At 42.5% G+C, this 27,536-nt stretch overlaps 4 protein-coding genes across 6 annotated transcripts; 2 read left to right on the forward strand and 2 right to left on the reverse strand.

Annotated features, from left to right (window-relative positions):
- Positions 1–27: 27 nt before the first annotated feature.
- neil1 (nei-like DNA glycosylase 1) lies at positions 28–3,151 on the forward strand. The gene is made up of 9 exons (XM_086108933.1): positions 28–1,502; positions 1,582–1,701; positions 1,913–2,021; positions 2,115–2,208; positions 2,313–2,434; positions 2,496–2,523; positions 2,602–2,672; positions 2,744–2,933; positions 3,016–3,151. Exons 1-8 carry the CDS (start codon positions 1,060–1,062, stop codon positions 2,807–2,809), a joined length of 1,053 nt encoding a protein of 350 aa, XP_085965059.1. The 5' UTR covers positions 28–1,059; the 3' UTR covers positions 2,810–2,933; positions 3,016–3,151.
- On the reverse strand, positions 3,084–12,518 carry man2c1 (mannosidase, alpha, class 2C, member 1). Of its 3 annotated transcripts, none has more exons than XM_086108930.1 (26): positions 12,329–12,518; positions 12,100–12,225; positions 11,894–12,017; positions 11,750–11,820; positions 10,755–10,932; positions 10,443–10,632; positions 9,739–9,845; positions 9,531–9,641; positions 9,366–9,458; positions 9,174–9,290; positions 8,993–9,088; positions 8,744–8,889; positions 8,498–8,621; positions 8,291–8,412; positions 8,109–8,194; positions 7,705–7,851; positions 7,531–7,610; positions 6,973–7,067; positions 5,628–5,732; positions 5,397–5,553; positions 4,909–5,052; positions 4,522–4,631; positions 4,359–4,438; positions 4,085–4,227; positions 3,905–4,008; positions 3,084–3,809 (listed from the first exon to the last, which is right to left on the reverse strand). In XM_086108930.1, the coding sequence occupies exons 1-26, from the start codon at positions 12,427–12,429 to the stop codon at positions 3,692–3,694; spliced, it is 3,075 nt and encodes a 1,024-aa protein (XP_085965056.1). In that variant the 5' UTR covers positions 12,430–12,518; the 3' UTR covers positions 3,084–3,691. The 3 variants fall into 3 exon arrangements, with proteins under 3 accessions (XP_085965056.1, XP_085965057.1, XP_085965058.1); XM_086108931.1 differs by having other exon boundaries at positions 12,319–12,465; XM_086108932.1 differs by lacking the exon at positions 12,329–12,518 and having other exon boundaries at positions 11,894–11,964.
- Positions 12,519–15,191: 2,673 nt separating this feature from the next.
- On the reverse strand, positions 15,192–22,885 carry ca12 (carbonic anhydrase 12). Its single transcript, XM_086109396.1, has 9 exons — positions 22,235–22,885; positions 22,031–22,051; positions 19,617–19,796; positions 18,202–18,344; positions 16,985–17,080; positions 16,838–16,901; positions 16,604–16,761; positions 16,384–16,510; positions 15,192–16,060 (listed from the first exon to the last, which is right to left on the reverse strand). The coding sequence occupies exons 1-9, from the start codon at positions 22,290–22,292 to the stop codon at positions 15,546–15,548; spliced, it is 1,362 nt and encodes a 453-aa protein (XP_085965522.1). The 5' UTR covers positions 22,293–22,885; the 3' UTR covers positions 15,192–15,545.
- Positions 22,886–23,736: 851 nt separating this feature from the next.
- LOC147206396 (inter-alpha-trypsin inhibitor) lies at positions 23,737–27,014 on the forward strand. Its single transcript, XM_086109394.1, has 6 exons — positions 23,737–23,944; positions 24,789–24,980; positions 26,192–26,368; positions 26,442–26,486; positions 26,705–26,783; positions 26,887–27,014. The coding sequence occupies exons 1-6, from the start codon at positions 23,878–23,880 to the stop codon at positions 26,969–26,971; spliced, it is 645 nt and encodes a 214-aa protein (XP_085965520.1). The 5' UTR covers positions 23,737–23,877; the 3' UTR covers positions 26,972–27,014.
- Positions 27,015–27,536: the final 522 nt, after the last annotated feature.

Raw genomic sequence — 27,536 nt, forward strand, 5'->3', positions numbered from 1 at the left:
GTGTTTACTTCCCCCCTGGTCAATACAATACAAGGTTTTTAAACCAACATTTTTAGTTCGAACATAACAGTAGTAAGACATATCTTTAGTGCAGTTTTTTTTGGGGGGCGGGGGGGAAACAAACGCTCTAAAAAGAAGATGGAAATCTTTTCAAAGGACATCTCGCGATATCGAAATGCTCGCTGGCCGTAATGTTACAAAACATGTTTGGTAACAAGCATGCTGTCTAAGAAAAGTGGTCTTGACAAGCGCCATCTCACCCCTCGAAGCAAAACGCCCGCATAGATAACCTCGCAATTTATGCGAATTACAATTTAAATAAAGTTTAAGCAGCAGTAGTGACGTCTTATTTCCTGGTTCGAGGTAAGTCCTTAAAACTCATGCTCTATTAACGCTTATTCCTCCGTTTCCAAAAAGAGATTGAAAAAACGTTACGTTTCACACCTCCCAACATGTCTGGATATTTTGCATTGTGCTTAATATGCACGTCGTCTAAGAATGAAATAGTTCAAGGTGAGGATGTACCTGAAAAATTCTTACTGGCGTCGTTGGGAACTCATCTGAAACACAAATGAACAAAAATGATTCGGTTAAATAACCACACTGTGGCAATTATGAGCTCCACAAAAGAACGTTAAAACCAAACTCCAGTAAGTAAAAGCTTAGTGCGCACAATCTTATGGCATCCCATACAAATTATATTACAACGTTCAGATTTTCAAAAATAACGACGCTCAATTACTGCTACTTTCAAACTTCTCGAGTATGCAACAGTGTGTCCAGACGATGAAGGAAATTTTGTAAAACCCGGCGCTTTATAATTTGTAAAAATACCACTTACTGATTTTCTAGTAGCATTTTTATTTTTGACTCAGTGATACATAGATATCATTTTAAATACACATACAATCTTGCAAATTTCTCCTTATTTGGGCATCCACCCTACCACACACTGAGCACCCTTTAAACAGAGTGAGCAGTGCAATTGTACTGACGTGTAACATGACTGAGCCACTGTTTGTGTGCAGTTTCATAACAGCTGACTGAATTGCAACAACGATGCCTGAAGGACCCGAGTTGCACCTGGCCAGCCTTTTTGTGAACAAAATGTGTGAAGGGGTGCTATTTTCCGGCCCGGTCATAAAGTCCGAGGTCAGCAAGAGCCCCGACGTGGCATTCGCCTGCGAGGCGTACCGCATCAGTGCCGCTTCTAGAGGGAAGGAAGTGAAGCTCACGCTGACGCCAATTAAGAGTGATGACACGAAGGCCAAAGAGGCACAGCAGCCCATGGACATTGTGTTTCGCTTTGGCATGTCAGGCTTTTTCCGTTTCACCGCGGAGGGCGAGCTGCCCAAACATGCCCATTTGTGCTTTTATTCGAAAGAAAAGCCTCGCAGAGTGCTCAGCTACGTGGACGCACGCAGGTTCGGCAGCTGGCAGCCACACGGAACCTGGCAGCCTGACAGAGGGCCTTGCATCATGTTTGAGTACAAAAGCTTCAGGTTACAGACGCCTTTCATTTTGAACAGCCAACCTAAAAACGTCATCGCCTCACTTGACGCATTGGTGACGATTTCACAGGGAGAATGTGGTGACGCACCTGTCTGACCGTGCCTTTGACCGGCCCATCTGTGAAGTCTTGCTCAATCAGAAGTACTTCAATGGCATCGGCAACTATCTCAGGGCGGAGATCCTTTACAGGTGAAGGACAGCCTTTTAAGAAAACACAACAGCTTTGGGTGTATCACCATAACATAATGCATCATACTGACAACTCCCTCTATTATTTTTCACCTGCCATGTATTAGTAATCAGTATTACTAAGACAGTTATCAAATTGATCATGTTGCATTGAAACCTGTAATTAGCTTGAATACCTTCAGTTTTTGGAAACAAGTGTGTCTGTTGGTAGGTTAAAAATCCCACCCTTTGTGCCTGCCCGCGCCGTGCTTGAAGGTCTTGAGTCAGAGGATGCTTGTGAAGACAAGAAGCCTGTGAAGAATGACATTTTGAACCCAAAGGTCACCTTCAGCAGAAACATCCTTTTCTCCCCCGCCAGGCACCCTCCACCACAAATACAGTATATCAACATCTAACAATGTCTCATTGTCTAGGCTGCGAGGACAGCTCAAAAGATTCAAGTGAAAGACGAGAGCGCCGACCTGCTCAGGCTGTGCCACACAGTTCCTCTGGAGGTGATCCATTTAGGTGGGAAAGAATGACATGACGCTGTGATTGAGGTTCATTCCTAGTCAAGATTTAGAGGTTAATCTCGAAGTGAAACAACAAGGCTGTTTTTCTTCAAACGGTAGGTGGGAAAGGCTACGATCCGGAGAAGGCGGACTACTCTGACTTTGAGGCCTGGCTGCAGTGTTACTATGTGGACGGAATGAAGTCCATACGTGACCACAATGGCAGGACTATGTGGTTCAAAGTAGGTGACTCCGTTGCAATTCTCTGGGATTTTGAGCAAATTACGAATATTGTAATTCCAGGGTGATCCAGGCCCCATGGCTCCTAAAGGTAAATAATTAACTGGCATTAAAAGAAAAAAAGTCACAGCAGAAACAGCTCCATGTTTGCCATTTTCTCATTCACCAGATTCTAAATCACCAAAGGCCAAAAAGAGAACGAAAAAAGAGGACGATCATGATTACACCAGCATGAAAAAGGTTAAAAACCATCATGTTGGTAACTAAGGTCTTTACTTATAAAATCTAACACCTATATTTTTACTTCGTAGGGGGCCAGGACACAATCCGAAACCACAGCGTCAAAAACAGTCAAAAAGAAAATCAAAGCGGTATAGACAAATAAGGATGTGCCACAAAAAGAAGCCACACCTCGAAAAACTGTAAAATCGTTGAAAATGGACACGCCACAACGTGAACACAAGCCACCTGCAAGGATGAGGAAGACGACAGAGCCAGCAGGTCAAGATTATAAATCTCCAAAGGAGAACATTTTAGAAAGGTTGAAACACTGTCTTGTGAATTCATCACTTTCTTTTTGCAGGTTCTGCGAGGCGTAGCAGTAGACTGACGAGACAAAATGTGAAGTAAAAACAAAAAGGAGGCCGTCACTGGATTTTGAAACACTATTTTAATTTTTTTTGTATCTTTTTAATAATAATAAAAAAAATTACAATTCATTCTTGGAATCTTTTTATCACACATTTCAATTCCCAGCTTCATTATGTTGGTCTTCATTATTAATTAATAGTGTCCATTATTTGGTGAGGTAGCCACTTAGCCTTGACAGAATGTAAAATATAGTTCGAGGTTTTGAATTGTGGAAGTCATAAGACATCTGGTATGAGGCATGCATTTCTTTTTATTTTTTGGCAACCGTCAAGGCAGCCATCCATTTTCAATCCCGCTTGTTGCTGAAGCCTATGCCAGTTGACTTTGGGGCGAGAGTTGGGGCAACCACCGTAGAGCCAACCGCGGGTCACATAAGAAAAACAACCATTCACATCCATGGACAATTTCGAGGTCTGTGTTTTAAACGTGGAAGGCTCATGAGGACTCCGGTTAAGATTTGAACCCCCAAGGACAAGATCGCCACAAGGCAACCCTGCTGCCCTGTCAATTCCAAATAGTACCACCTTTACGATCTTTGTTTTTGGAAGTTTCAATGTATCTTCGTATCGATAATTAAGCGGTTCGATCAATGACTTTCCAAATCAACATTATGGATTCACAACAAGCAGAAGTGATCTGACTTGAAAGGGGCTGAAGTCAAGAGTGATGCCATCTTCAGTCACATGTGCTGGCTTAGTAGTGTCAATTTGCTCGAGAAGATTACAACTGAAAGGGAAAACAATTGCACCAAATAATTCAACAATTGCACTTTTTAAAAATTAGGTATTAAATATAATCAAGAGCCATCAGAGGTCACTTACTGCCAGGCCTCCTTAACCGGAAGCATCATGCGGAGGGTTGCGGTCACGCCGCCGCCGTGAGCCTCGTACATTCGGACGACGAGGGTTCCTTTCTTGTCCTCAGCCTGTTACGTTGAATGATAATCAGCGTGCCCAGCGGTCTCGATTGCGACGTGCCAAGTTGAACATTGGATGGGATACCTGTTTTACGGTCTCAAGGATGACACTGCTTGGACTGATGGAAAAGGCACTCCATGGGGCAGTGTCTGGGGAACACGACGCTAACCGCAAAGGGAAGTTGAGGTTGTATGCACACTGAATGACTGCGGCATCTTGGAAGGACCCTATAAATTCAAAATATGATCACAATGAAGCCTTAAATAGCTGTTAGAGGAATCGATGAGCAAAATTGTTTCTGTCAGAGATTTTCTCGGACAATAGCCAAAACAAACAAAACCAACATAAAAAGATTAACCTGTGTGTGGCATGATCGCATAGGTGAAATTATGTGTGCCCATATCGGCGTTGGCATCCGGCGCTTTTGGTGCCCTCAACCTGAGACAAAGATGTAGAAACATCAGACTAGGATTCGTTGTGACGGCACAAACATCTTTTATCCAAGTTGTGCATGGTCTCACAAAGAGAGGGTCATGGTGTTCTTATGGACCGAATAGCCATATTTGCAGTCATTGAGCAGAGCAACTCCAAAATTGTGCTCTGATAAATCGGCCCATTTGTGGCCCCAAACCTGGGGAGAGAAGAGCACGTTTCAGCATAGTTAAATATGACTAATTCTCATGTTTTGTCACTCTCAGTTTGTTAATTTGTGATCGGGGAGTGGGATTAAATCTTAATTCATGTAACCAAGTTATGATGTGATGGTGTGTATACTTCCAATTTAGCGGGAAACAGTTTTCAAAGGCCAATTTTTCTTCCCTTTTTTTTTTTTTTTTTTAACTTCTGTCAGTGTAATTGTCATATCTCCCAATACTAGTTCTCATATTGTGCATTTATGTGCTAAATACTTCAAATTTGGCCCAGTCCCATGATGTATTCCTGTGCGTGGGTCTCTGCAGATGTCCGAACTGGATCTCATACGTAGCGTTGGGGCTCCGCACTCGCACTGGGAATTCAACCTTCAGAAATTTGTGCGACTCAGCCCAATCCACCTGCGAACAGATAGCAATACCACTTCTAATCTGAAAACACACGGTCAAATTTACAGCATTCCCATAAGGTATCTTTACAATTTCAAAATTGTATGACCAAAGCAGTTGATGAGAAACTTTGATAAGATTTGCTCTATGTACTGAGTAGTTATCGGCGTTTTAAAATACATCAATAATAATAATAAGAATAATTCAATGTCCCAAGAAAAGCTACGATACGCCAACAAAATGTGATACCTATTCAGCACGACTACAGAGAGACATCTATTGTCAAATTGTAACAAGACTTTATGGACGCCTTGTGGAAGTCACTCGACTTTGCTTCGAGTCAACGAGGACTTTACCTGCGTGTTGAACTTAATATATGGACACATGGCATCCATCACGATCTCCTGTGTGACTGTGCTCTCATCGCTGATCCTGAGCGCGAAGCCCACGCTTCCTCTGAGCTCATGTGATGACAGCACATGGGCAGGCCGCAGGACCTCCACCACTGGCTTCCTGTAATGAGTGGGTGGGGCCACAGTTGACTGAGAATGACACATACAAATGGGTGTAACAGCAATGACTTGCACCTTGTTTGAAGATGGTAATCCATTACATCCCAAGCGTCCCAGTACAAAGGGACGTCATCAAACATGACAAACTGGTTACCGCCGCAGCCATCCGGAATGGCTTCCCTGCAAACATACAGCATGGTGAGAAACGGTGATTACCGTATTTTCTGCACTAAAAAGCGCTTCGGAGTATAAGGTGCACCTTCATTAAATGGCCCATTTAAAAACAGTTTTCATATATAGGGCGCACCGTATTATAAGGCGCATAGAATAGAAGCCACAATAGTTGCTGCGGTTGCGTTATTTATCCACTACATGGAGCTACGCAAAAGGGAATATAATACAATACAGCTTTATTTATATAGAATTTACACAACCGCTGCAACTGCAACAAAGCACTTTACAGAACATTTAAAATACTACGTCCAAGAAATCAAGGTATTGATCAATATATAAGGCGCATCGGATCATAAGGCGCACTGTCGGGTGTTTGAGAAAATGGAATGCTTTTCGGTGCACCTTATAGTGCGGAAAATATGGTGATTTAGATGAAAGTAATAGTAGTTTATTTGTTCAATGGACCCCCCACAGATGGACGTGTAATTTACTTTTGCTTTGTGGTAAACAGCGATGAAAAAACAACATATACTGTAGTTTGCAGATATTCAAATTTCGAATGATGTCAATAAATATGCATTCATCAATTATAAAACGAGTCAGAATCTGAAGATGTGAACTAAAGACATACCCGTATGCAAGTGTGATGACAGTACAGTAAGGTTCACATCGCCGTTCGAGACGATGCCAGAAAATGTGGTGATATTATTCATCACAACGTGTGAATGCTCGTTCTGATTGCTTCATGTCTTCTGTGAGACCTTTGTGTGATCTTTCAGTCGTCAGCCCTACAATAGGCACTTTGTTCTGTCTGCACCTCAATAAATGAACAGAAGGAACTCTTCTGTGCCAACGAGCGTGAGATTAGTTTTAGGGAGGTGTAGGCGCTGTGTTCCTTGACCATGAAGCCCAACTGATAAGAAACAAGAACAACCTTGAAGGACGAGTGTTTCTCTTCTCACGTCGTCAAATAGGAAGGCATACACACAAGTGTTAAAGAACAATATAAGACTATCATTCTAGACTCGTTGATGCTTTGTGATACTCGGAGAAATTGTCTTTGCATAAAAAAAAAAAATATAGCGTATATCATATTTTGTATATCATTACATTAACAACATTGAAGCTCCTCTGCCATTCTGTGTACCGTGAAAAAAAGTCATGATTTTTTATTTTTACGTAACATTACTTCAGGTGCCTTCTTTAATGGGAAGAAAGAATTTGATTGATGATCTCACCACAATACCTGTTTCCAGAGATCAAACACAATGATGTCAATGTGCCGTCTTTATTCACGACAGCTCGTACGATCCCGTTTTCCATCAGGACACTGCCGTCAGCCTGCAACGTTACACACTAATTTCACTTGACAAATTCACCTGTCCATTTTCTATTCCATTAGTTCTTACTATCGTTGCAGGTAACTTTGTGCGCAAAGCAGGGTACACCGTAGTAGACAGTTTGCCAGCCAATGCAAACTTCACACAAGAAAGCAGGAGCCAAAATTTGAACACTGAGCTTTCTTCACTTTGCCCACCAATAAGAGGGAGGAAATTTCAAATGTGCTGTATATTGCACATACAGCACATTTAACAAAAAAATACTTAACTTGATATTTTAAAAAAATACCCGCAGTTGGAAAATTCCAAAAAATAAATCTTACATTGAAAACCTATATGTACGCATCCCCCCCCACACACATATCCTTTAGTTCATAACAGATTATAATCCATGAATTTGAAAATTCCGTGACAAGAAACCTCTTTACAGTGGATATGAGTGCATCAAATAAAATGAAATATACCTGGACAGCGACACAGACTGGAGTCACAGGCTTTGTGTCTTGAACAGGAGCAACACCGATGCTAGGAACTCTCACCAGAGCTGTTGTGCAACAGACGAAAGTGAACATAAGACACACAATCGTAATAAATAGATAGATAGATAGAACATTGATGTGGAATGGTGTCAAACACACCTAAATCGTGTTTACTGGGGCCATCTTGGATCTGGAGGACTTCAAGTCGCTCCCACGGCAGAGAGTTGAAGACTCCTGTGGCCTCGCCCTTTGACATGAGGCCTCCCAGACCATCTTGCAGGAGAGCAGCACCGGCTCTCTTGATATCTAAGAGACACATCATATGACAGTGTGAAAACCCCGAGTAAGGAGTAATTTATTTACCTCCAACAGCTTTATTGATACAAACCAACAATTAAAGGACACAAATACAAATCTGTGAAGTGAGACCCATTCCAAGAAGCAATTGTCTGTTGTTGTCTTATGCAATGTGTCGAGTTCCACCAATATATGAGCTTTTTAAAAACTAAATGCAAAACACACGACATAATTGAGAAAACAAATAATCCTTTTACTCGGCATACCTTCATAATACCTCAGTGCATCCTCCACAACCATCTCGATACAGCTGCCTGGGATGACATCATGGAACTGGTTCAGTAGCAGAAGCCTGCCATGCGAAGGGGATGTCAATGAAAATGCTCCTCTGTAGCATAACAACAACAGCTGTTATCTATTTAGTCAGGTTGAATTAGTGACCCCTGACCTCCAGAGCTCCCGCAGCTTCACCACAGGATATTGAAAAGTTTGATCACGACACATTGCCAAGCTGCTTGCCATCTCAACATCATGCAGGAGCGTTTCACACTGGCGGTTGCCACGCTTGATCTGGTGAAAATGAGAGTTTTTTTCTAAATTTAGTTGGAGAAGCTGCTCATTTTAACGTGATGGGAGGAATCACACGTGTGTTCACCTGTGCTTGTGTGGTGTACGTGCCATTGTGCAGCTCGAGGAAAAGTTCGCCGGTCCAAGTGCACAGCAGATGTGAGTCTGCCCAAAGCTGAGAAAAGAGCTTGTCAGGAGCGGACATGTGAACCCTGTCAGGCAGGAAGCAGTGATGGGAATTAGTAGTGGCACACATCAGGGGGTTATTTCAAACAATTCCGTGACATCAATAGAAATGAGTTCATGAGTTCATATTCAGGAAAAAGGAACTGACTTGGGAAGTCCATCTGTGTCCTGGACCCGTCTGAGCCTATCCAGCATCAACTGCGTGGGGCCGCCGCCCCCGTCACCAAATCCAAATAACACGGCGCTGTGGTTGGCTCTGCCTTTGTCCTTGTTTTGCTTGACGGTTTTTACAAGCTGTGGGCAGAATAGAAGCCCCCCAAAGGAACATAGTACGGTTCGGGAAATCTGTTAATATAGTCCTTCTCAGACTAAACAAAAAGATGCTGAATTTACTCACGTCTTCCACCTTGCCCTTCATTTCATATGAATTTCCAGGTGGGAAGTGAGTCAAGACCTTGGAGCCATCAAGTCCTTCCCAGAAAAATGTGCTGTGCTTTATAAATCAGAAATTATAAACTGCATTGTTTTCCTCTTCAACTTTTACTTTCGCATATTGCAATGCCCGGGCCACAACTTACAGGAAAGGTGTTCACGAGGTTCCAACTGAGTTTCTGTGTTAAAAAATTGGAAATTCCACAACCCTGCATGATCTGAGGGAGTTGGGCCGAGTAGCCAAATGTATCTGGAAGCCAGAACTAAATCATACGGAGAAAAGTGATGAGAAACAAGAGCAAAGAGTAAAGCCGATATTAGTGAGCTCAACTCCCTACCTCTTTGCACCTCTTTCCAAATTCTTGCTCAAAATAACGCTGGCCCTGCAGGAACTGCCTTACCATGGATTCTCCTGAGGGGAGATTGCCATCCTGACAGACAACACTCAATTAGATCATTCTCGTCAAATGCATGATGGTTCACCTCGAAAATCGGGCTTTCACCATCTCCACCCACGTCCCTCCGACCGGAACGAACTGCCCCGTCTTGACGTAACGTTGAATCTCTGAGAAGAGTCCCGGGTACCAGCTCTTGACCCACTCAAACTGCTGGGCCTGGTGCACAGTAAAAGTGTTTGAACTAAAACGGATTCCTTGGATCCGCATGCATTGATCAGAGAACGTATGCTCGTTTTTTTTGCTGAGGAATTACCTGAGAACAAGTAAAGACAAACTCCGGGTTCTTTTCCATGAGACGGATCGCGGTCACCCAGCTTCGACCGCACTTGCGAATGGTTTCTTCATAAGGCCACAGCCAAGCTATAGAGAGAGTCCAAGAGAATCAATACGAAGGATGAATCACCGTTACAAAAGTCATATTTTTCCATTGACGCTATCAGAGGTCGTTCTTTATCGTTACCGTTGTGGTTGCGATTTTCAGTCGCACTTAGTCCACGCCTGCTCTAAATTGTTCCCAAGTGTGAATGTGAGTATAACTGGATATTTCTCAAGACATGCCTCTTGTTCAAGGTCAGCTGGGATAGGCGAGAGCTCATCAGTGCTCCTTTTGGGGATGTAAATAGTAAACACTTGTTCTTGGCACCACATGCTAAACGAGCAAAATGTCACAAATTAGTTGCCAGCTGTTGTGGCTTCCACCTTATCTTCTTCTACTTTGTTTTAGCAGTTGGCAAATACTCTTGATGCATTACCGCCACATATTTGCCAACTGCCAAAAATATATATATTTTTTAAAAAGTCAACATGAGTTCTATCTGGGGAGTTTGGGTGCCAGTTCAAGCTTGAATTTTAATATATACAAGTCGCATCTGAGCATAAGTTGCAGCCATACCATGGAAAAAGTGTGATTTGTAATCCGAAAAATACGGGAGTAAATATGTCATATAAACGTGATACCTGAATCTATGTGGCAGTGGCCCATGGCATGCGCAGTATGTTGGCTTTGGCCGTTGCGCTGGCTGAAGAACTTGTGAGCCAGAGCGCGTGCCTTGTCAAAAGAGTTGGGATCAGCCGGGTTGCTCACGTTAACCATTTCATTGACAGTGAAGAGCGCTTGGAAGCTCCGTTGCTCACTCTCACCCAGTTCCTTCAAAAAATATATAAAAAAAATAAATAAACAAAACCCCAAAACAAAAATACAGACAAAAAAGTGAATTGTTTACATTTGGCTTTTTGGCTGACTTCGGTTTCAAAGAAAAACGACTGTACCTTGACGATGTCAATCAGCATCTCAAAATCAGTCAGCAGTTCCCTCACATCTCTGTTTAATACCACTAGCTCCGCCTTCCGCACAGTGAAAGTCCTGTTCGGATCTGGAGCTGCAATCATTGAGCCTTGACCGGCTCCAAAAAGGCCATTACAGGCCAGCTCCACATAGATGTCCAGTCTGAATGAAAGGGGGGGGGGGGGCACACACGCACACAACAAAAGTTTAACAAGCAATGCCACCTGTGGGATGGTTAATTTAAGATATCACTTGATATGGGGCGTCTGTGTTTAAGACACTGTGCTGAATGTAAGGTATGACTGGTTAAACCCAAGGCAAAAACAAAATTATCATTATTATTCTTATTTTTTTTTGTCTTGAAGCATCCAAGTGTTTTTTATTTACTATGCCTATGAGTGTAGTGACCCAATACTGGCCTCTCTGAACCACAAAAACAAAAGAAACAACAGCAAAAAAAAAAAAAAACACTCTTCATTTTTTTTTTACTGTCTTAATTATAAGAGGCATGATGCAACAAATTGTCACTCTTAAAATAATGACCGTTGTCAAATTGTATTTAATTATTATTTTTTGCCTTAAACATCTCATCAGGATGCTGGACACCTCTGCTAAAATTGGCTGCATTCTTAATTTATCACATCGTTCAACTCTAGGCCTGAAATGAAATTAGGCAGTTACACAACAATGGGGCGAAAGTGCAGAGCAGCTCGCTCACAGACACGTTTTCTGAAAAAGGAAGATGACTGAAGATTTATGTGGCTGTTTAATATATAGGGAAATAAGGGTAGGCAAGCTCTCCAGAGACACAACTATTTGTATACAAGCAAAAATGTTTTTTTCCCACTGTTCCCATCAGGTCAATCACCATCACCACCCAAAAACGAATCAGCTTTTTGTCTTACATATTTAAAGTTGCACCAGCAAGAACATATTCAGGATTTTCTCCCCAAAACTTTAGCTCCTATTAACAACCGACCTGTGTGTCTCCTCCTCTGTGAGACAGTCAGAAAGGACGTAACTTGTCTTTTCACCTTCTTTCGTCAGACCCTGGGGACCAACAACAAAGGAATACACTTCAGTATTGATAAGAATAATCTAAGAACCTCACAATCTTCTTTACCTGAACTGGCTGCCCATCCCTCCAGACCATCGCCTCTCCATCGCTGTCCCACAGCAGATGGACCTCTTTTCCTGTCCAGGAAACAGGGACTTTCAAGGCTGCTTTAAACCAACACGTCCACCATCTAAAAATAAAATTGATTGTGTTACCCTGGACTTGGCTTAGCAGAAACACTTTCCCCCTAAAAGAAGTGGCAAAATACTCACGTTGGTCCAAAACTATCACCAAGTTTATAAGGGCTGAAACTCTGCGTTTGCGCTTCTGAGAATGTTATCCGTTTGGAGGACATAAACGAGCCGAGAGATTCCAGCGGGTGAGAGTCTCCATATAGCCTGCGCGAAGATTAGCAGTAGTATTATTTCAGCATCCGTATTCAAAGAGGGAACGAGAGGGAGAGTTATTTTAGTGAAGTTTACATTACGTACGTGTCCTTACCGTCCTCGCAGGTTGCAGTCTGTGAAATAAATATCAGAAATGAACTTCTCGGCCCTCTCCAACAGCGTGCGCCGGTTCTTCAACACGGGTTTGTGGTACATGGCAAACAAATAAACGTGTTGACATTTAGAATGTCGCAACAAATGGTGGTTTTGAAGCTCTATTAATGGGCAAAGGTAGCTTTGACGTGACCCGGAAATAGAATTCGGGGATGTGTTTGACCCTTTTGGCCACTAGATGGCTGTACATGAAAGTAGAAATTACAATTTACAAATACTGTACCCGTGGAACAAAGGATCATATATTTTCATAGTCAACGTAGATAACAATATTTACATACGAATAAAATAAGCATGCAAAAGTGGAAGCCATTCGGCTTGTATGAAAAGAAAAAATAATCATTAATCTTTCCCCTTAAAAACGGGAAAGATATTTTAAAATGTTATCAATATGGTAAAAAGTGATGAAGCTGTGATATTTTAATGACTTCAGAAGGCGGTCAAAAATGACCTCTCAACAGAATCATGGCCTCAGTAGTGTTACGGGTGAGCTTGAGCTGATCCCTTCTGACTTGGGGCGAGAGGTGGGGTGCACCCCAGATTGTTCGGCATATTTATTGACCATTTTATGAAATCCGTTTAGCAGTCCGTTTCTGACTATCAAAGACTGGCAATGTCAGTTCAAAGTCACTTATTTGAACTTTCTTGTCCATTGGAATGCTAAGGCTGAACTATAATGTGTCATTTTGACCACACGCACATGTCTCATCTTCATCCAACTCTTCAAAAACTTGGATATCCTCACTTGCGCTCGATCGATCGCTTGTATCGCTGTTTGAATCATTGTTTGAAATGCTTTGCATGTGGCCGTATGGAGCTCTGCCATCGCTCTTCTCCATGTGACGTTCGCTTCCGGGTTCCGCCCCTTTCAGGCTGGAATTTCGGAAAATCGATTATTTTGTCAAATATACAACATATAAATTATTTTTTCATGCTTTATTTGGTGGACAATGTTTAAGTACTTTCATTGTGACCCTATTTGGCATTTCATGAAATCACTTCACACTTGGCCTTTAAGTATTTCCTTGTGATTGGCTGATCAGAAGTGTACAGTGAACCACTGTTTATCACACTATGAACACACCTAGAGCTCATAAAACACACATTTAAAAGTATTCCCGAGCACCGGTTCTCACTCGCAGTTCTCCAAATAAGAGGCAAAAGCATGCTTGCTTCAACCTGTGTACCGTAGCTCTTTGTCGCTCCGCGTTGATGTTAACTGCAAATCTCACACGCAAAAGAAAAGAGATTTAAGCATTCCAGATTGAAAATACCAAAGTCTTCATCCAAGGAAAGTCAGCTAGCCAACATATAATATGAAAAATGTTAGGCTGCGAGGCGGCCCGGTAGTCGACTGGTTAGCATGTCGACTTCACAGTGCAGAGGTACCGGGTTCGATTCCAGCTCCGGCCTTCCTGTGTGGAGTTTGCATGTTCTCCCCATGCTTGCGTGGGTTTTCTCCGGGTCTTCCGGTTTCCTCCCACATTCCAAAAACATGCATGGCAGGCTGATTGAACACTCCAAATTGTTAGGTGTGGGTGTGAGCGCGAATGGTTGTTCGTTTCTGTGCGCCCTGCAATTGGCTGGCAACCGGTTCAGGGTGTCCCCCGCCTACTGCCCGAAAATGGCTGGGATAAGCTCCAGCACCCCCCGCGACCCTAGTGAGGATAAAAGCGGTTCGGAAAATGAATGAATGAATGTTCGACTGCCTAACAGAAATTAACCTAGATGTCACACTTATTATAAACCTTCAAACAACTGCACCATTAAGACAGCGCAACAACACGAAGAGGGCGTACAACAATACGCTCAGACCAATAGTCTCTCTCTTCTTTGAAAACAATGACTAATATCGGTGCGATGCATTTGCTTAAAAATCCACAATGAATCTTTTTATTGCAGTCGTATGTCACTGTTTATCTAGAAGTGCACACATTGACAACCCGGCCACAGCATGCAGACTGTCAGGGAGGCTCAAAGCGGCAATGATGACATTGTGAAGCGCCAACACTGTGAATCCACTCTGCATTTAAGCCGGGGCCGGCGTGCGATTGTAAAAGCAAATAAAACATCAGAGGAAAAGGTCAAAACATTTATCCCACAAAAGCTCATAACGGATTGCAATAACCTGAAGCTTGGAAATGGCAGCTTACAATGCGGTGAAAAGAAAGTTTATAAAGATGATGAAGTTATACCGCTCAGGCACGCATGTGATCCCATGCCGCAGAGTGCTGGGAAGCCAACGGGGGCTCGGGGTCATCTTAAAGCTTTCTCGGCAATATTCACAGGGAAGGATGTGTTTGTTGCAGTGTTTCTGTGAGACCAAGAACCCTTTTATTATGATATCATGGAGCAGCTCTAAGTACAGGCTTGGTGCAAATGCGGGTGAGCCCATCCTTCTCATGCCACCCTACCATCAAGGATGCCCGTAAGACTCCTATCCCCTCATTGTTTGGACTGTCGTGGTCTGCACGGCGCAGTTCCAATGAGGCAGTCCTGAAGTGAACCGGGACTTTCAGCAGTGCAGCGCTGACCTTGAGCAGATCAGCGTATCGCTGTCTGTTTTGTAAGGGATGGGCTGAAGCATTGCTCCCCAAAACCTTCCACCCTCATGGGATCAAGAATGAATTGAACCACAACTGCCTGAAAACCACAAACGAGGAGCCCAAAGAAATAGCAAAAATATCCCGATATAAAGACAGAAAATGACCTTTTAGAGTTTGCTTGTTTTTTAATCTAAAATTAAGACAGTTTTTCTTAAGGTAAAATGAAGACCATTTGCAAACTAGATTATTTTTAAAAAATAGTTTATTTAAAGCTTTTCAAAGAAAATAGGAAGGCAGGGATCCAAAGTCCATAACTTATTTTTGCATAATTTCATAACACAAATTTGATAGAAACAATCTTTGTCAGAATGACAGGCCAATGCGGCTGTCACTAATGTTGGTACGCAGGCAAGTGTGAAGTGAATCACAGTTATGATAATAGACACACTCGAATGAATAATTTAATTAGAATAACATGAGTCGGAATTCACAAAGTTTAGCAGAAGATGACAGGTCAGAGAATGCGGAGCGCGGCTAAAATTCTACTTGTACAACGCTAGACACACATGACGCTGACAACAGAAAGCGACTCGACTATGTGAGGAAATCTCTCTAGTCCTCCCACTCCATTTGCCTAAGCCAAGGATGCATTGTGTAACGATCAAGGTACGGGTCAAGCAGGAAGAAATCCTCGTATTGGTTCCCCAGGGGCCGTCCACTGAGTATGTACTTGATGGTTGCGGGAGCGAGGTCTGCCTTGCAGGCCAGGTAGCTGTTGAGGTTGAGCTTCGGGAGAACAGCCTCAGCCAAAGAAACAGCCAGGCTCTTGGTGGTGGTGGACTGTTGGATCTCCAGGGACTTCTGCTGCAGCAATGAGCCAAAGGCCACTGTCGGCTGAGAGATCTCCTTCAACATGGACAGCCATTTGGATGATACACTGGCAGATGATGTAAATCCATGGATGGGTTTCTTCAATTCGGCTTGCGCATACTCCTGGAAGAGCAACTTGGTGGAACTTGCAGATAGGAGCCCGCTTTCAATGACCTCCTCTAAATCACCAACCAATAATTGGCGAACGATTGCCTTCCGTTTGAGGACGCACGTGGTTGACATATAGGTCGTCACTCCTGTATTAGACACGGAGTGGGTCACATTTTGTTGTACATCCAGGGACAGGTGAGATTTGTGTGTGTGTGTGGGGGGGGGGGGGCGGCATGGCATCATGCACACCCAAAAGCACAGCAGTCAGGAAAGCAAGTAGCCTATATCAAGGCATTCCACGCCACCATGCTAGCCGCTTTTTAAAGCGGCTAGCATCAGGATAAATGTTACGGCGACAGCCCCGAATACCAACGCAATGGTTAACTGCATCCTAAACCCAGCAGCTGATCCCAAGCCAGACAAAAGTCAATAGCATTGAAGCTGATATGAGATTGCGTTTTAATTTTACCTTGCTTGAAGGAACTCAGGACAATGCGGTTCTCAATAGGGAGTGGCTTCCTGAAGTTGTTAATGAGCGGCACGGCGATGGCTTGGTTTGCCGAGGAGGCGAAGAGGGTTGTCGTCAAGGTGTCATACTGCAAACGTGAGAGAGACAAAAGAAATGTTAAATTGAAGTGTTCAGATGTACGAGTTCACGGACGATTTGGACAGAAGGGTAAATAAGTCACCTGAGCTTGAGAGATGGTGATAGGATTCTTGAACACCGTCCACAGCACACTTTGATAGCAAGGCGGTGTCGTCAGAGAACCGTCGTAGCGGAAATACTCATCCAGACGCTGAGGCATCAGCGCTCTGATGTCAAAAGCCGGAATGTTGTGGCTGTTTGCTATGTTTAAATGGAGAGGTCATTCCTCTGTGCTCCACATAAACACCCGCGACCAAGCAAACCGTGTTTGACTCACATTTCTTGGGGATTTGAGTGAGATATGAAAAAATGTTGTCATAGCCTGGACTGAAGGACCCAATCTGTTTGAAAAAGAAAGAGTAAGATGCTCACACGGTCAGATATTCAGAGTCGATCCCAAGAAAAAAGGTCTGTAGCTGGTCACCTCGATGAAAACGCCCAGTACAGCCAGACCGTCAGATTTGTCAAAAGCCATGGATACATTGGGGTACTTTTCTGAGTTGTAGTGTACAATGTGTAGCTGTAAGAGAGGAGAGAAATGGGCTATGATGAAAAAAACATTTTTTGCATTTTGTTCTGCTGACCCAGGTCGCAGGGCAGCAACCTGAGTAGAACACCAAAGTCACTCCTGCATGACCGGTCACCTGAGGTCGCCTCCCAGACGACCTCGCCAGGGAAGGCTTCCAAAACAGAAGCCTGAGCCACATCAGCTGGCACCTCACAAAGAAGCACCCAAACTCTGAATCTGTAAACGTCACCTTCCACTCTCCCCGACTTCAGTGATCCCACAATTTGATGAAACCCAGGAAGAGACCATCCAGAAATAGCACAAATGACTTTTTCAGGCGACCAAACCTGACATTGTTGGGCAACAATATTCTATTTTTTGTGATGCGCCGTAGTCATGCTCGTCTTTTCTATCAAATAACAGAATGATATGCCAATTTCTGGGAATCAAAGAGTCATGAGTCCCAAAACAACATGTCATCAAAGTGTGGTTGTGGATTTTGGAGTGACTTCAAAGGACATATTGAAGACTGCGTCCCTGTGTCCACTGAGACATAGACCACAACACCTTCCTTAGATGTGGCTCTGCAGGCGCTGGGACACAGCCTTGTGGTGGCACAGGTAAAAAAAGTAAAAAAACAAAGCTCAAGTCATTTCTGCGTGAAACAGTCAATGCATTTTTGGTACACAAGTTTTGGTACATTATGTGAGGCCGTCTGTTGTCAAATTGTGGACAATAATGTTTGGGTATGTTTCTCCAGAGCTCGCTGGGTACAAATGTGAACTGTGGAATGTGGGTGAAAATAAAGCTTGGAGGGCTTTACTGAGCACAATTGTAAATCCAGTACGAGGGACAATTGATGGTACAACCAGGCTCTCATTTCTGAACATGACTGAAACTTTTCTTTTAACTTCGTAAGACTCGAAGTGGAACATGCATGGGGTTTATTTATTTATTTTTTTAAATATTGAAATGATAGGATGAGTTGTGTCAAGTCTTGCAAAGGCAGAACTAATTCATACTGAAGTTCAGGATCATCTGCCTGTCGAGTTTTACATGTTACCCATCAAGTGAGACTTGTGCATAGATGTGATTGGTGCATTTGCATTTGATGCCAGTGAGTTTTTGTTTACCTCTGCAGCATACTGCTTACTGTCAACCGTGTGCTCAGAACCAAGAGGACTGGTTTTGGAGCCCCAGTGAATGTGGAGCTGAGCTGCAGTGTAGCGTTGAGGGAGGCCGGAGATAGTCATCGTTGAGGGAAGAACTACTTGGACTGTGGAGCAGATGATATAAAAGCCAGTTACTTCTTTCATTATCCGTGAATCACGAAGCATTAAGTGAAACTCTTCAATGCACTAATGAGAGCGTAGATTGCCACAGAAGTTGATTTGGGAGCTAAAGCAGAAATTAATGTGGGCTCGTTGTGTTTGTTTGTCCATTGTGTGTTAATTGCCAAATTCAGAGTGGCTAAGGGGATTAAATGGAGCGGTTCTAAAATGTTTTGAATCTGGTCGAATGTCCATGACATGGGGTCCCCTCAAGGGTCAATCTTTGGACCCCTTTTGTTCAGCCTGTATGTTACCCTTTGGTCAACGGCTTTAGAACACCATGTTTATGAAAGTCCCCAAATGACAGCAGTTCTATGAATGTGTGGCATCACCGTCAAAAGCAAATTTACAACTGCATGAACAAAAATTGTATTCGGCCAAATCTATACAAAACGTAACTGTTTTTAGCAATGAAGAAAAGAGGATTGCTATTAAAAAAACCTGGAGTCACTGTTTTTAGAAACCAAAGACCAAGTCAGAACTCTTGGGGTGCCTGACTTTCAGCAGTCATATCAAATCAATCATAGAAATTGCCTTTTACCAGCTGAAAAACAAATCCAGGGTGAAAGGCTGCATGCTCCAGGCAGACAAGGCGAAGCTTCTCCATGCTTTTATCTCCAGTAGACTTGACTTGTAGTTGACTCTGGTTGCTGATGTGAAGATTAACCAGACCCACTGCAGGGTTGGCATAGTTAGTAAGTAGATGAGTAATTTTTGCTCTTATTTCCCAAAATGAATATGGGACTCTTTCATTTTGGTGAAATGGCTGCGAGAAGAGTTAAAAGTGGTAGATGTAAAAAAAACAAACCGATTTTCGTATGCATCATTTATGGTGATTATGTTCACATCACATCCATGTACTTTTTAAGATATTTCTGGTGCCCATCCAAAAATAAGTGTAATGTTGGTGCACATTACCTACATTGAACTGTGTTTAGAGAAAGACTTACCAAGCGTACATTTGGGACACAAAACTGTAAGGCATGTTTGTTTTTGTACATTCTTGTACTCTGTGTTTTGTTTCATTTATTGATGTACACTGTATACTGTATGTCTATGTTTTGGCAACATATAATACTGTATATTTGAGTATGCTTGGGTCCCGGGGAGGAAACACAATTGTAATTTGGATCTACAAATGAGAAGGTTTGCAAAAACCTGCTTTGGGAGACTACGCCATGCCTCAACATGCATTTCAACGTGGATTAAATACTCACTTGAATGCCCGCTGTTTGTCAGATTCAGATTACGTCCGCCCGTCAAATCATAGTTCTCAAGCGCAATTGGGCGTAAGGATGCATCAAAGATCAGCTTCGCTGTCTTGAAGGCAACTGGAGACTGCGAAGGCCCAGCACAGTAGGGAAAGTGTTGGTTCCAGTGGCTTTCTCCATCTCGGCCTGTAAATAGAATCAATATAAATCCATCCATGCATTCTTCCAATTTCTTTACAGCCCGGCCGAACCCAACTGACTTTAGGTGCGAGTAAATCACAGGGCGATTTAGAATGAGCAGGAACTGATCCCATGCCAGCTGCAAGAAGGCCAGCTATATGACTCAGATTTATGTCAAAATGCCTCCGTCAAAGGCATTTTGACATAAATCTGTATTTCAACCCAAATGTAATTCGAGCCCGAGCTAAAACGGCTTGTCTTGAAATGACTGTGTTTCTTCTTGCATGAATTCCATTTTGGGAGTGGCCTTCGTGTGGCCAAATAATCACCAATTTTGGGAAGTGCATGTAAGCTGGTGAAACAATGTAGTTCAGTTGAACCTCAACGACCCCCTCCACCCCCACAAAAATTACGAATACTTACCAGTAAATAGTGATGATCTCGTATTAATGTACTCACAAATGGACTTAATCGGTATGAAATGTGGGCCTGTTTAAACCTTTCATGCACCCTGTAACCCGATAACATGATGAGCTGTCCACTGTAGTAACCGCTGCCTCTTAAAGGGTTAGTTGAGCACAAAGCTGATATCTCCGTAGGAAGCCATGACTTAGAATTGTTTTTTGAACGGCAAAGTGGATACACTGGTTTATTATATCGTCTTCCATCTAACGCAAAAGCATTTCGTTTTTCTGCCTGTCACGATATGTCACTGACATGGATAATTTTCCCCCCGCGTGATGATTTGTCACGGCACGCTCGAGTGTCCCGGTTGGGAATCACAGCTTGAAGCTAAGCACCACTTGCAGCGATGCACTATTCCAAATAAGGTCCTCTGTGAAAAGGAAACGGAGTAAATATATGTCACAATGTTGCATAAATGATGGCCTACTAAATATTGCGTCGATAATTAAATCACCGACTGAATACGAAAAGGCTTCATTGTGTGAGCATGAGGGCCAGGCTGTCGTGTGACAACCCTGTCTAAATGAGAGGTTTCTACAAAAAAAAAAAGGCACACAATGACTCAAAAAAAATCAAGTCGCGCCTTCCACAAGATGAGCTCCGCGGCTTCGCAATATCTCTCAACATCAAGTGGAAAAAAAGGCGTGACAAGAAGACAAGACATGGGAATTCAAATGTACGCAGAATGAAAGTCACGCTTGTGAACCCGACGACCGTGTCTCCAAATTGAAGCGTCATGTTTCATTTTCAGTGAAGCTATTTGTTCCAGATGAATTCACCCCCCCCCCCACCCCAACCACCCCTCCAAACTGCCTTGTGCCCACCTTTGTGCCCACTTTAGAGATGACTGAAGCACCATGAAGTGATGCAATGGCTTGAATCCTTATTCAGATTCTATAAAATGACACGATCAACCGATATGTGCAGTGCGAAAGACAGGAATCACTGACATCTTTGCCGTGAACCTCAAGGTTCGATCGGGGGCGGTCGATGAGTCAACTGTGCACTTGTCATGTGGCCTCCGTCTGGCCAGAGTCTTGACCACTAAAATGACCCTTTGAATGCTTTCAGCCTATAACTGAGGGTGGACTCTTTTTTTTTTTTTCTTGACCATTTTTTCCCAAGCGTACATGACTCAAGATGGTTTCAAAGGACTTCAATTGAATGTCTTGATTGTTCCTAATTCGTAGGTACACTAACTGCAGATGTGTGATGAGTACCACTGCGTAAGGACTCATCCGCTCTTATTAATGCCAAACCACAGCTGTGATTAAAACAGGGACCATCAGACCTCCTAATTATAAGATTGACTCTTGTTGGCACACAAATAACAGTGTAGGAAATGAATTGAACAAAAAACATTGAAACAATACAATACTAATGACTATTTCTGAAATACTATGGATGAAACAAGCCAGAAAAATGTGAAGAATAACCTTCAGATTGCTAAATGTAACATTGGGTTCACTTTTGAGAAGCAGAGCCACAATAATCCAAGGTCAAGATACGAGAAAGGTCAATATTTTATTATGGAGGATAAAGATAATGCACTTTTTTTGGGCTGATATTAATTATAATTATTAAAGCAATTTATGGTACATAATGGCTGGATATCCATTTATTTCCATCTATGACTGAAGTCAGAAAATAACCTTTGCACAAATGAAACTGAACCCTTCACCAGGTACTGTATAACATGTAGAATTTATTTTAGAAGAACAATGAAGAAAAAGTAAAAAAAAAAAAAAAAAAAAAAATCAGATAATCAGACTTACTGGTATAGCCCCAATTGGTCCCTGAAACAGACAAATAGATTGCATTGTAAATTAATATGCAATTAGGGGAACACAGTTTAAATTTTAAAGGTTAAAAAGAAAAAAAAAACAGTCACTCAAAATTCAAATCACCAGCAAAAAAAAAAAAAAAAAAAAGGCATTTATTGAACTGTCATAGTAAAGTTGTCCCTGAAAGCATCTTACCATAAACCACGACCACTTGCAGTAAAAGAGCGAAGGGTGTGAGGCTCAAAGGCAGCATGGCGGTGTCCTCTGGCTTTTGTGGATCGGTCCGTGCAGCAAACCACAAGCCTCTACACCGCTTTTAAGCGCACGTTGTCTCTCATTGTAGCCTCCATTGACGTCACAGTCACAACAACACCAGCCCACTGTGTCTTCTTCTCAACGCGCTCTGTGACAAGTCCACTGCTTCCACGCAATCTCAAGTCAAGTGCCTCTGGCCAAGTGTGCACTTGCATGTGTGTGTTTGCAGTTTCTTCTCTTCTTGACTTAACTTCATCTATTTCTACTTGATTGACAGGCTTGATTTCTGTCAAGCACAGATAGTCTTCTGACATTGTGAAAACGTGTTACACTCGCGCAAACGAAAGTCTGTCCATATTGGCAGAAACAAAAAGATGATTTCCAAGTTAGAATTTAAAATCCTTTTTCAGGCTTCAAAATGCCATTACTGGGGAAACAAACTTGCCGCCATTTGTTTTATCCACTTTCACTTCATTACTTCACTTGTAACCGCATCCAGATGAGTCAATCTTATCTGAGATCACTTCAGGAATGAGAAAGTTTCACACATTTGTAACAATGTGAGTGACTCCACGCGCACGCGCACGCGCACACACGCACACACACACACACAATGCTATCGTTCCGTTTCACATCACAATCACTGATTTGGGGGTCTGAGTGAACTTCCAATTGTCGACCACACACTTAACGATATGCCGCCGGAAATACTGAACATGCACCATTTCCGAAAGCTGGTCCCCAGTGATTTTCCAGTTCGGGGAGAAAAAAATCCCTCACACCACAGGATAATTGCTCGAGATAATCTTTTCGAGCCATACGACAATCGGGCTAACTTTGATTGCAAGTGAAGGAAAATGCCCAAATGTGGCCCCATTGTCAATATGTCAGTCAAACCTGCTCACGCGTATGGTTCAGTGCATTGGTAGCACTCTTAAGAATGCCTGATTTTGGAAAACAAGCAGGTTCAGGCCTGGTGAGAACGTGGATGGGAAACCGCATGAGGCTACCAAGTGCTGTAATTTCCCCAACGTCGTGGCATCAACCCAATGAAATGACAATAAATTATATTCATTTACTCATCTACTTGTGGTAATCTGCCAGGTCAGTAATTGTACGCAGCATTTCACTTTGTTGCATTGCTTCTATTTCACATACAGTATGTGGATTTTTATTTATTTATTTTTGGGCCAGTCGTTTGCCCAAGGCCTTCAGAATCAATCATACTAGCAGATGAAACTGAAACTCATCTCATTCTCTAATTCTAATCAACCAATCAAGATTTCAAAGTTGTCCTCAGGGCGGCCAGAATGCTGGCTCTCGATGATGTCAGTGATTTTCCTTCCTCTGAGTGGCTGATCAGAGCAACATTTATTGGAGCAACCTCGATTAGCAAAACGTGAACTGCGCATGCACGCACGTACACTGCTGGAGTCTACCTGACCCCACGTTGGTCCGTTAACGTTTGTTTCGATTGAAAAGGTGCAGGTGTCGGTCCAAAGGTCAGACTCGAACGCCCGCTCACACAGTCGTTTACAACCAGGAATCAGTGGGCGAGAGACAGCTCAGAGGCAAGCCGCAGGATGAAGCACTTATTACTTTTTGCCATTATCTTTGCTGCATTTCACCTCAGCTATTCTAATGTCCCAGGTAAGTCCCTCCATTTTCCAATAAAATAGTGTATGGTTGTTGTTTTGAGAAACATGTACTTACTTACTTTGTAAAACTGTTAAAATTGTATGCATGATTCATTTTAAGCGTAATCGTTTTTAGTCAAATCCAAACCAAGGTAAAAGCAGACCATCATGTTGAATTGTTGCAAGATGGCGGCCACCAAAAAAAAAAAAAAAAAAGCTGATACATTGGACAAAACCTACCATTGTATGTTTTGTTTTTCACCTCAAGACATTAATTTGAGCCCATTTAAAGCTTTGACTTTGAGAACAAACCCAACGGAATGTTTTGACTCGAATGAAAATTTTGCAGAGCGCTTTCCATTTTCTCTCGCGCTTTATTACTCACGACAATCATGGGTGAGCTTGAGCCTATCCCAGTTGACTTTAGGCAAGAAGCTGGTACTTTACCCAAAAATATTCACGTATTTTACACATTGGTAATGACGATGACTAACATATAAACCAAAGTTACAAACAATGTCTTGACACCTCAACCCCGATGACTAACCAAAGAATCATCGTGGGACAAGGCTCTTTGTATTACTTTTCATTCAAAATCAAGTGAGTTCGGAATTTGTTTTTTAAAAGTTGAGATAATATATGAAACCGATGCCCCTTTGACGGACTGTGAGGGAAGGAAGTTTAAACGTAGCATAGGCGGTACTTTTTATTGCCGTTATAAAAAGAGGGAGTGATGAGGTTAAACATTTATAACAAGCGGTGCATAGAAGATATCACAAGCCTGTGCAATGCTCATGTTATCACTTAACACTTACAATTTCTATTTTTCTTTTTATCTTTTTTAAACCCTCCAACAGACTTTTGCCACTTAGCCGATGATGAAGGTTTCGGCAAGAAGTTCATCATTGCTTTGTACTACGACGCCGCCAACGACCAGTGCAGTCCGTTCGTATACAAAGGCGAAGGGGGCAACGGCAATCGTTTCCTAAACGAACGGGAATGCATGAAGAACTGCTCGGCCCACATCGAGCGCAGCTACCCATCAGATGGTGAGATTAGGTGGCGGCTCCTAATTGGTCGATTTGTAATTTTACAATGGTTCAAAGTAGATTCCCTTGGTGGTGTACCGTATATGGTGACGTTGAATCATTAACATCATTGGATGATGGGTTTCGTTCTAATTAGGGTTGTGCGTGAGCTGGAGCCTATCTCAAGCCGGGTACACCATGACAGGGCGCACAAAGAGAAACAACCATTAACACCAATGAGTTAATTAAATGTTTGAATTAACTCTAAGTCATTTTTTTTTTGCGTCATAGAGAGGAGGAGGGGATGATGCAATCTGTGAATGAGAATAAGCCGTTTGCATTGTAAATCAAGTAAAAAAGTGACCAATAAGTGGTAGTGGTGCCTCACGTGCTTGAAATGCATGCTTTTACAAAAAGCTCTTTTTCTCCGTTTTTTTGCCCAGGAATCGCCATTTTCATGAAACTTAGCCATTTTGTAAAGCCGATTGCTGAAGAATGGAAAAAGAGAGATTTTTTTTCTGCTAAAAGAAGAGAGTTCAAACTTTATTTTGGTAGGCTCCATGTTTATATAGCATTAGAACCAAATATTCTGTGGGCCTTGCAAGATCAGTCAAAATCCAGTAAAACGCTGGGATTGAGGGGGTTGCTCCAGTGAAAATGGCTGGGATTGAATGAGTTAAGTGAAGCTACAAGTTTTTGGAATGGAATTTACAGTATAGTTGTACTTTTCAATCGTGTCGAACTGTACTCTGCCGTATTAGGAGTATTAAAGTAACATATTTGATGGGTTGTCGAATCACCCTCCCCCCCAACTTGTTGGTTCGAGGAATAAATAAGATTTTGTGTCTGTAAGAATTTTATTACATGCAGGTCCTACCATCCTGCTGCAGTTAATATTTAAAAACCTCATTTACTGCCATGATGTCGCCGACTAGTAACCCATAAAGAGAAACTGATTGTTGATTTAACGTTTGTCAAGACTGTGCAGTGTTATCTTTGTAAAGGCTGTATTCCTGCTACGTTTGTTTTATTTGATGGTTCAGATGTAAAATACCTTTCGTGCACCTTATGTGGACAGATAACACTTGACTGCTGCACATTTATGTGGAAAACACTCCACCAGGTGGTAAAGCGAAGAAACAACAGACTGCATCTGAATACTTTGAACACCTGACCTTGTTTAGCATTATCAGAGGCCGATTAATATTCGTTTTTTTCTCCCCCCCTGCTAGCAAGGGAAGCTTGCCTGTTGAAGAAGCTCGGTGGTGGATGTAACGGCAACTTTCTGAGATTTTACTACGATGCAGTCCATGGGAGGTGCAAAAAATTCTTTTGGACAGGCTGCCATGGAAACGGAAACCGATTTTTTGACGCAGACAGCTGCAACGCTACCTGTGCCGGTGTCCACGGTGAGTGTGGATTTTCCCCCAAACTTGATTGTATGTTTCAAGCTGATCTAATGGTTTTTCCATGTATTCTTAGAAGAAGGAGAGGAAGAGGAGGAGGATGAGCCGGACACGCCAATCGGTAAATAAAAACAGTAAATTACAAAACCCCAGACATGACAGGGGTGAACAAAGTTCAAACGTAGCCACTAAATAGGTATACTATGCATATACACCTATTTTGTGGCCCAAAATTTTTATTTTGTGGTCATGTTGTAGTCCCAACTGAATTTTATGCCTCCGAGTCATGCCTGGTCCACCGTAGTAAACATTTACTCACTTGATGGTCATCTTCAACAGCAATCATCTGTGGAGTCTTGATAGGACTCATCGTCACATCGATCATCATAACGATCATCGTCTTGACTGTTCAGTCTCAGTAAGAGCAACCTTTTCAATGGGGTGGGGGAGGGGGGGGCATACAAGAAGATGGTTATTTGATTATGTGTCTGCTGTAACTTCAATCTGTGCTCCTCCTGCAGGACAAAGCAGAAGAACGCCCCGGCAAAAAGGAGAGATGAACAGCCTGAGGTTCCTCTCAGGGAGCAGAGTCTTGAAATGGCATAATCCAATCAACACTTTGTGTATGTGTGTGTGTGTGTGGGGGGGGGGGGCTTAGATGTTAGTACCATACTTTCTACTGTATGTCTTGGATCATGATAACGGTGCAAATGTATTTTCGTCATTTGTGACAATATAGCCTCCATGAAAGTATCCACCCACCGCAATCATAAAGGGAATATCAATGTATTCATCGTTAACAGTGATGCACTCTCATGCGTGACATTCTAGTTCAATGCCTTCACTTTAGCAACAAATATGATGGTGGCTTTTGACTTTTGCCGGTTTGTTCATGAGTTAGTCACACCATTTTTTTGGGGGGGGGGGGGGGGGTTGTTTTTTGTTTTATAGGTAGGGAAGACCGGGGTTTGATGTCACACTTTTTACACTTCGAGATATTTCTTGGAACCAATACATTATATATAAAGAAAATGTGCACAAAATGAAACAACAAAGTCTTAGGTATATATTTTGTATTGCTGTCATTTATATATTTCGTGCCAGTGCTGAGTTATTAGCAATCAAATTGAGAGTGTGACCATGTGACATTTTGCCCCACCATCGGCTATGC

The sequence above is a fragment of the Hippocampus guttulatus genome, chromosome 4 (genome assembly GCF_054856545.1).
Source record: "Hippocampus guttulatus isolate MCC_2025c chromosome 4, RoL_Hgut_1.0, whole genome shotgun sequence".
Taxonomy (NCBI): Eukaryota; Metazoa; Chordata; class Actinopteri; order Syngnathiformes; family Syngnathidae; genus Hippocampus; species Hippocampus guttulatus.

Bases quoted from the DNA above. Each gene is read 5' to 3' on its own strand.
- neil1 (XM_086108933.1), top strand. From the start codon at position 1,060: ATGCCTGAAGGACCCGAGTTGCACCTGGCCAGCCTTTTTGTGAACAAA. The intron at 2,209-2,312 runs GTGGGAAAGAAT...TTCAAACGGTAG, and splicing joins TCTGGAGGTGATCCATTTAG to GTGGGAAAGGCTACGATCCG. The intron at 2,435-2,495 runs GTAGGTGACTCC...TTGTAATTCCAG, and splicing joins GCAGGACTATGTGGTTCAAA to GGTGATCCAGGCCCCATGGC.
- man2c1 (XM_086108930.1), bottom strand. From the start codon at position 12,429: ATGTACCACAAACCCGTGTTGAAGAACCGGCGCACGCTGTTGGAGAGG. The intron at 11,821-11,893 runs GTAAAGAAGATT...GTTGGTCCCCAG, and splicing joins GGGATGGGCAGCCAGTTCAG to GGTCTGACGAAAGAAGGTGA. The intron at 4,632-4,908 runs GTATTTAGCACA...TTCTCTCCCCAG, and splicing joins GGGACTGGGCCAAATTTGAA to GTTTGGGGCCACAAATGGGC.
- ca12 (XM_086109396.1), bottom strand. From the start codon at position 22,292: ATGCTGCCTTTGAGCCTCACACCCTTCGCTCTTTTACTGCAAGTGGTC. The intron at 22,052-22,234 runs GTAAGATGCTTT...TGTCTGTTTCAG, and splicing joins GCAAGTGGTCGTGGTTTATG to GGACCAATTGGGGCTATACC. The intron at 17,081-18,201 runs GTAAACAAAAAC...CCTCTCTTACAG, and splicing joins GTAAGCAGTATGCTGCAGAG to CTACACATTGTACACTACAA.
- LOC147206396 (XM_086109394.1), top strand. From the start codon at position 23,878: ATGAAGCACTTATTACTTTTTGCCATTATCTTTGCTGCATTTCACCTC. The intron at 23,945-24,788 runs GTAAGTCCCTCC...ACCCTCCAACAG, and splicing joins CAGCTATTCTAATGTCCCAG to ACTTTTGCCACTTAGCCGAT. The intron at 26,784-26,886 runs GTAAGAGCAACC...CTCCTCCTGCAG, and splicing joins GTCTTGACTGTTCAGTCTCA to GACAAAGCAGAAGAACGCCC.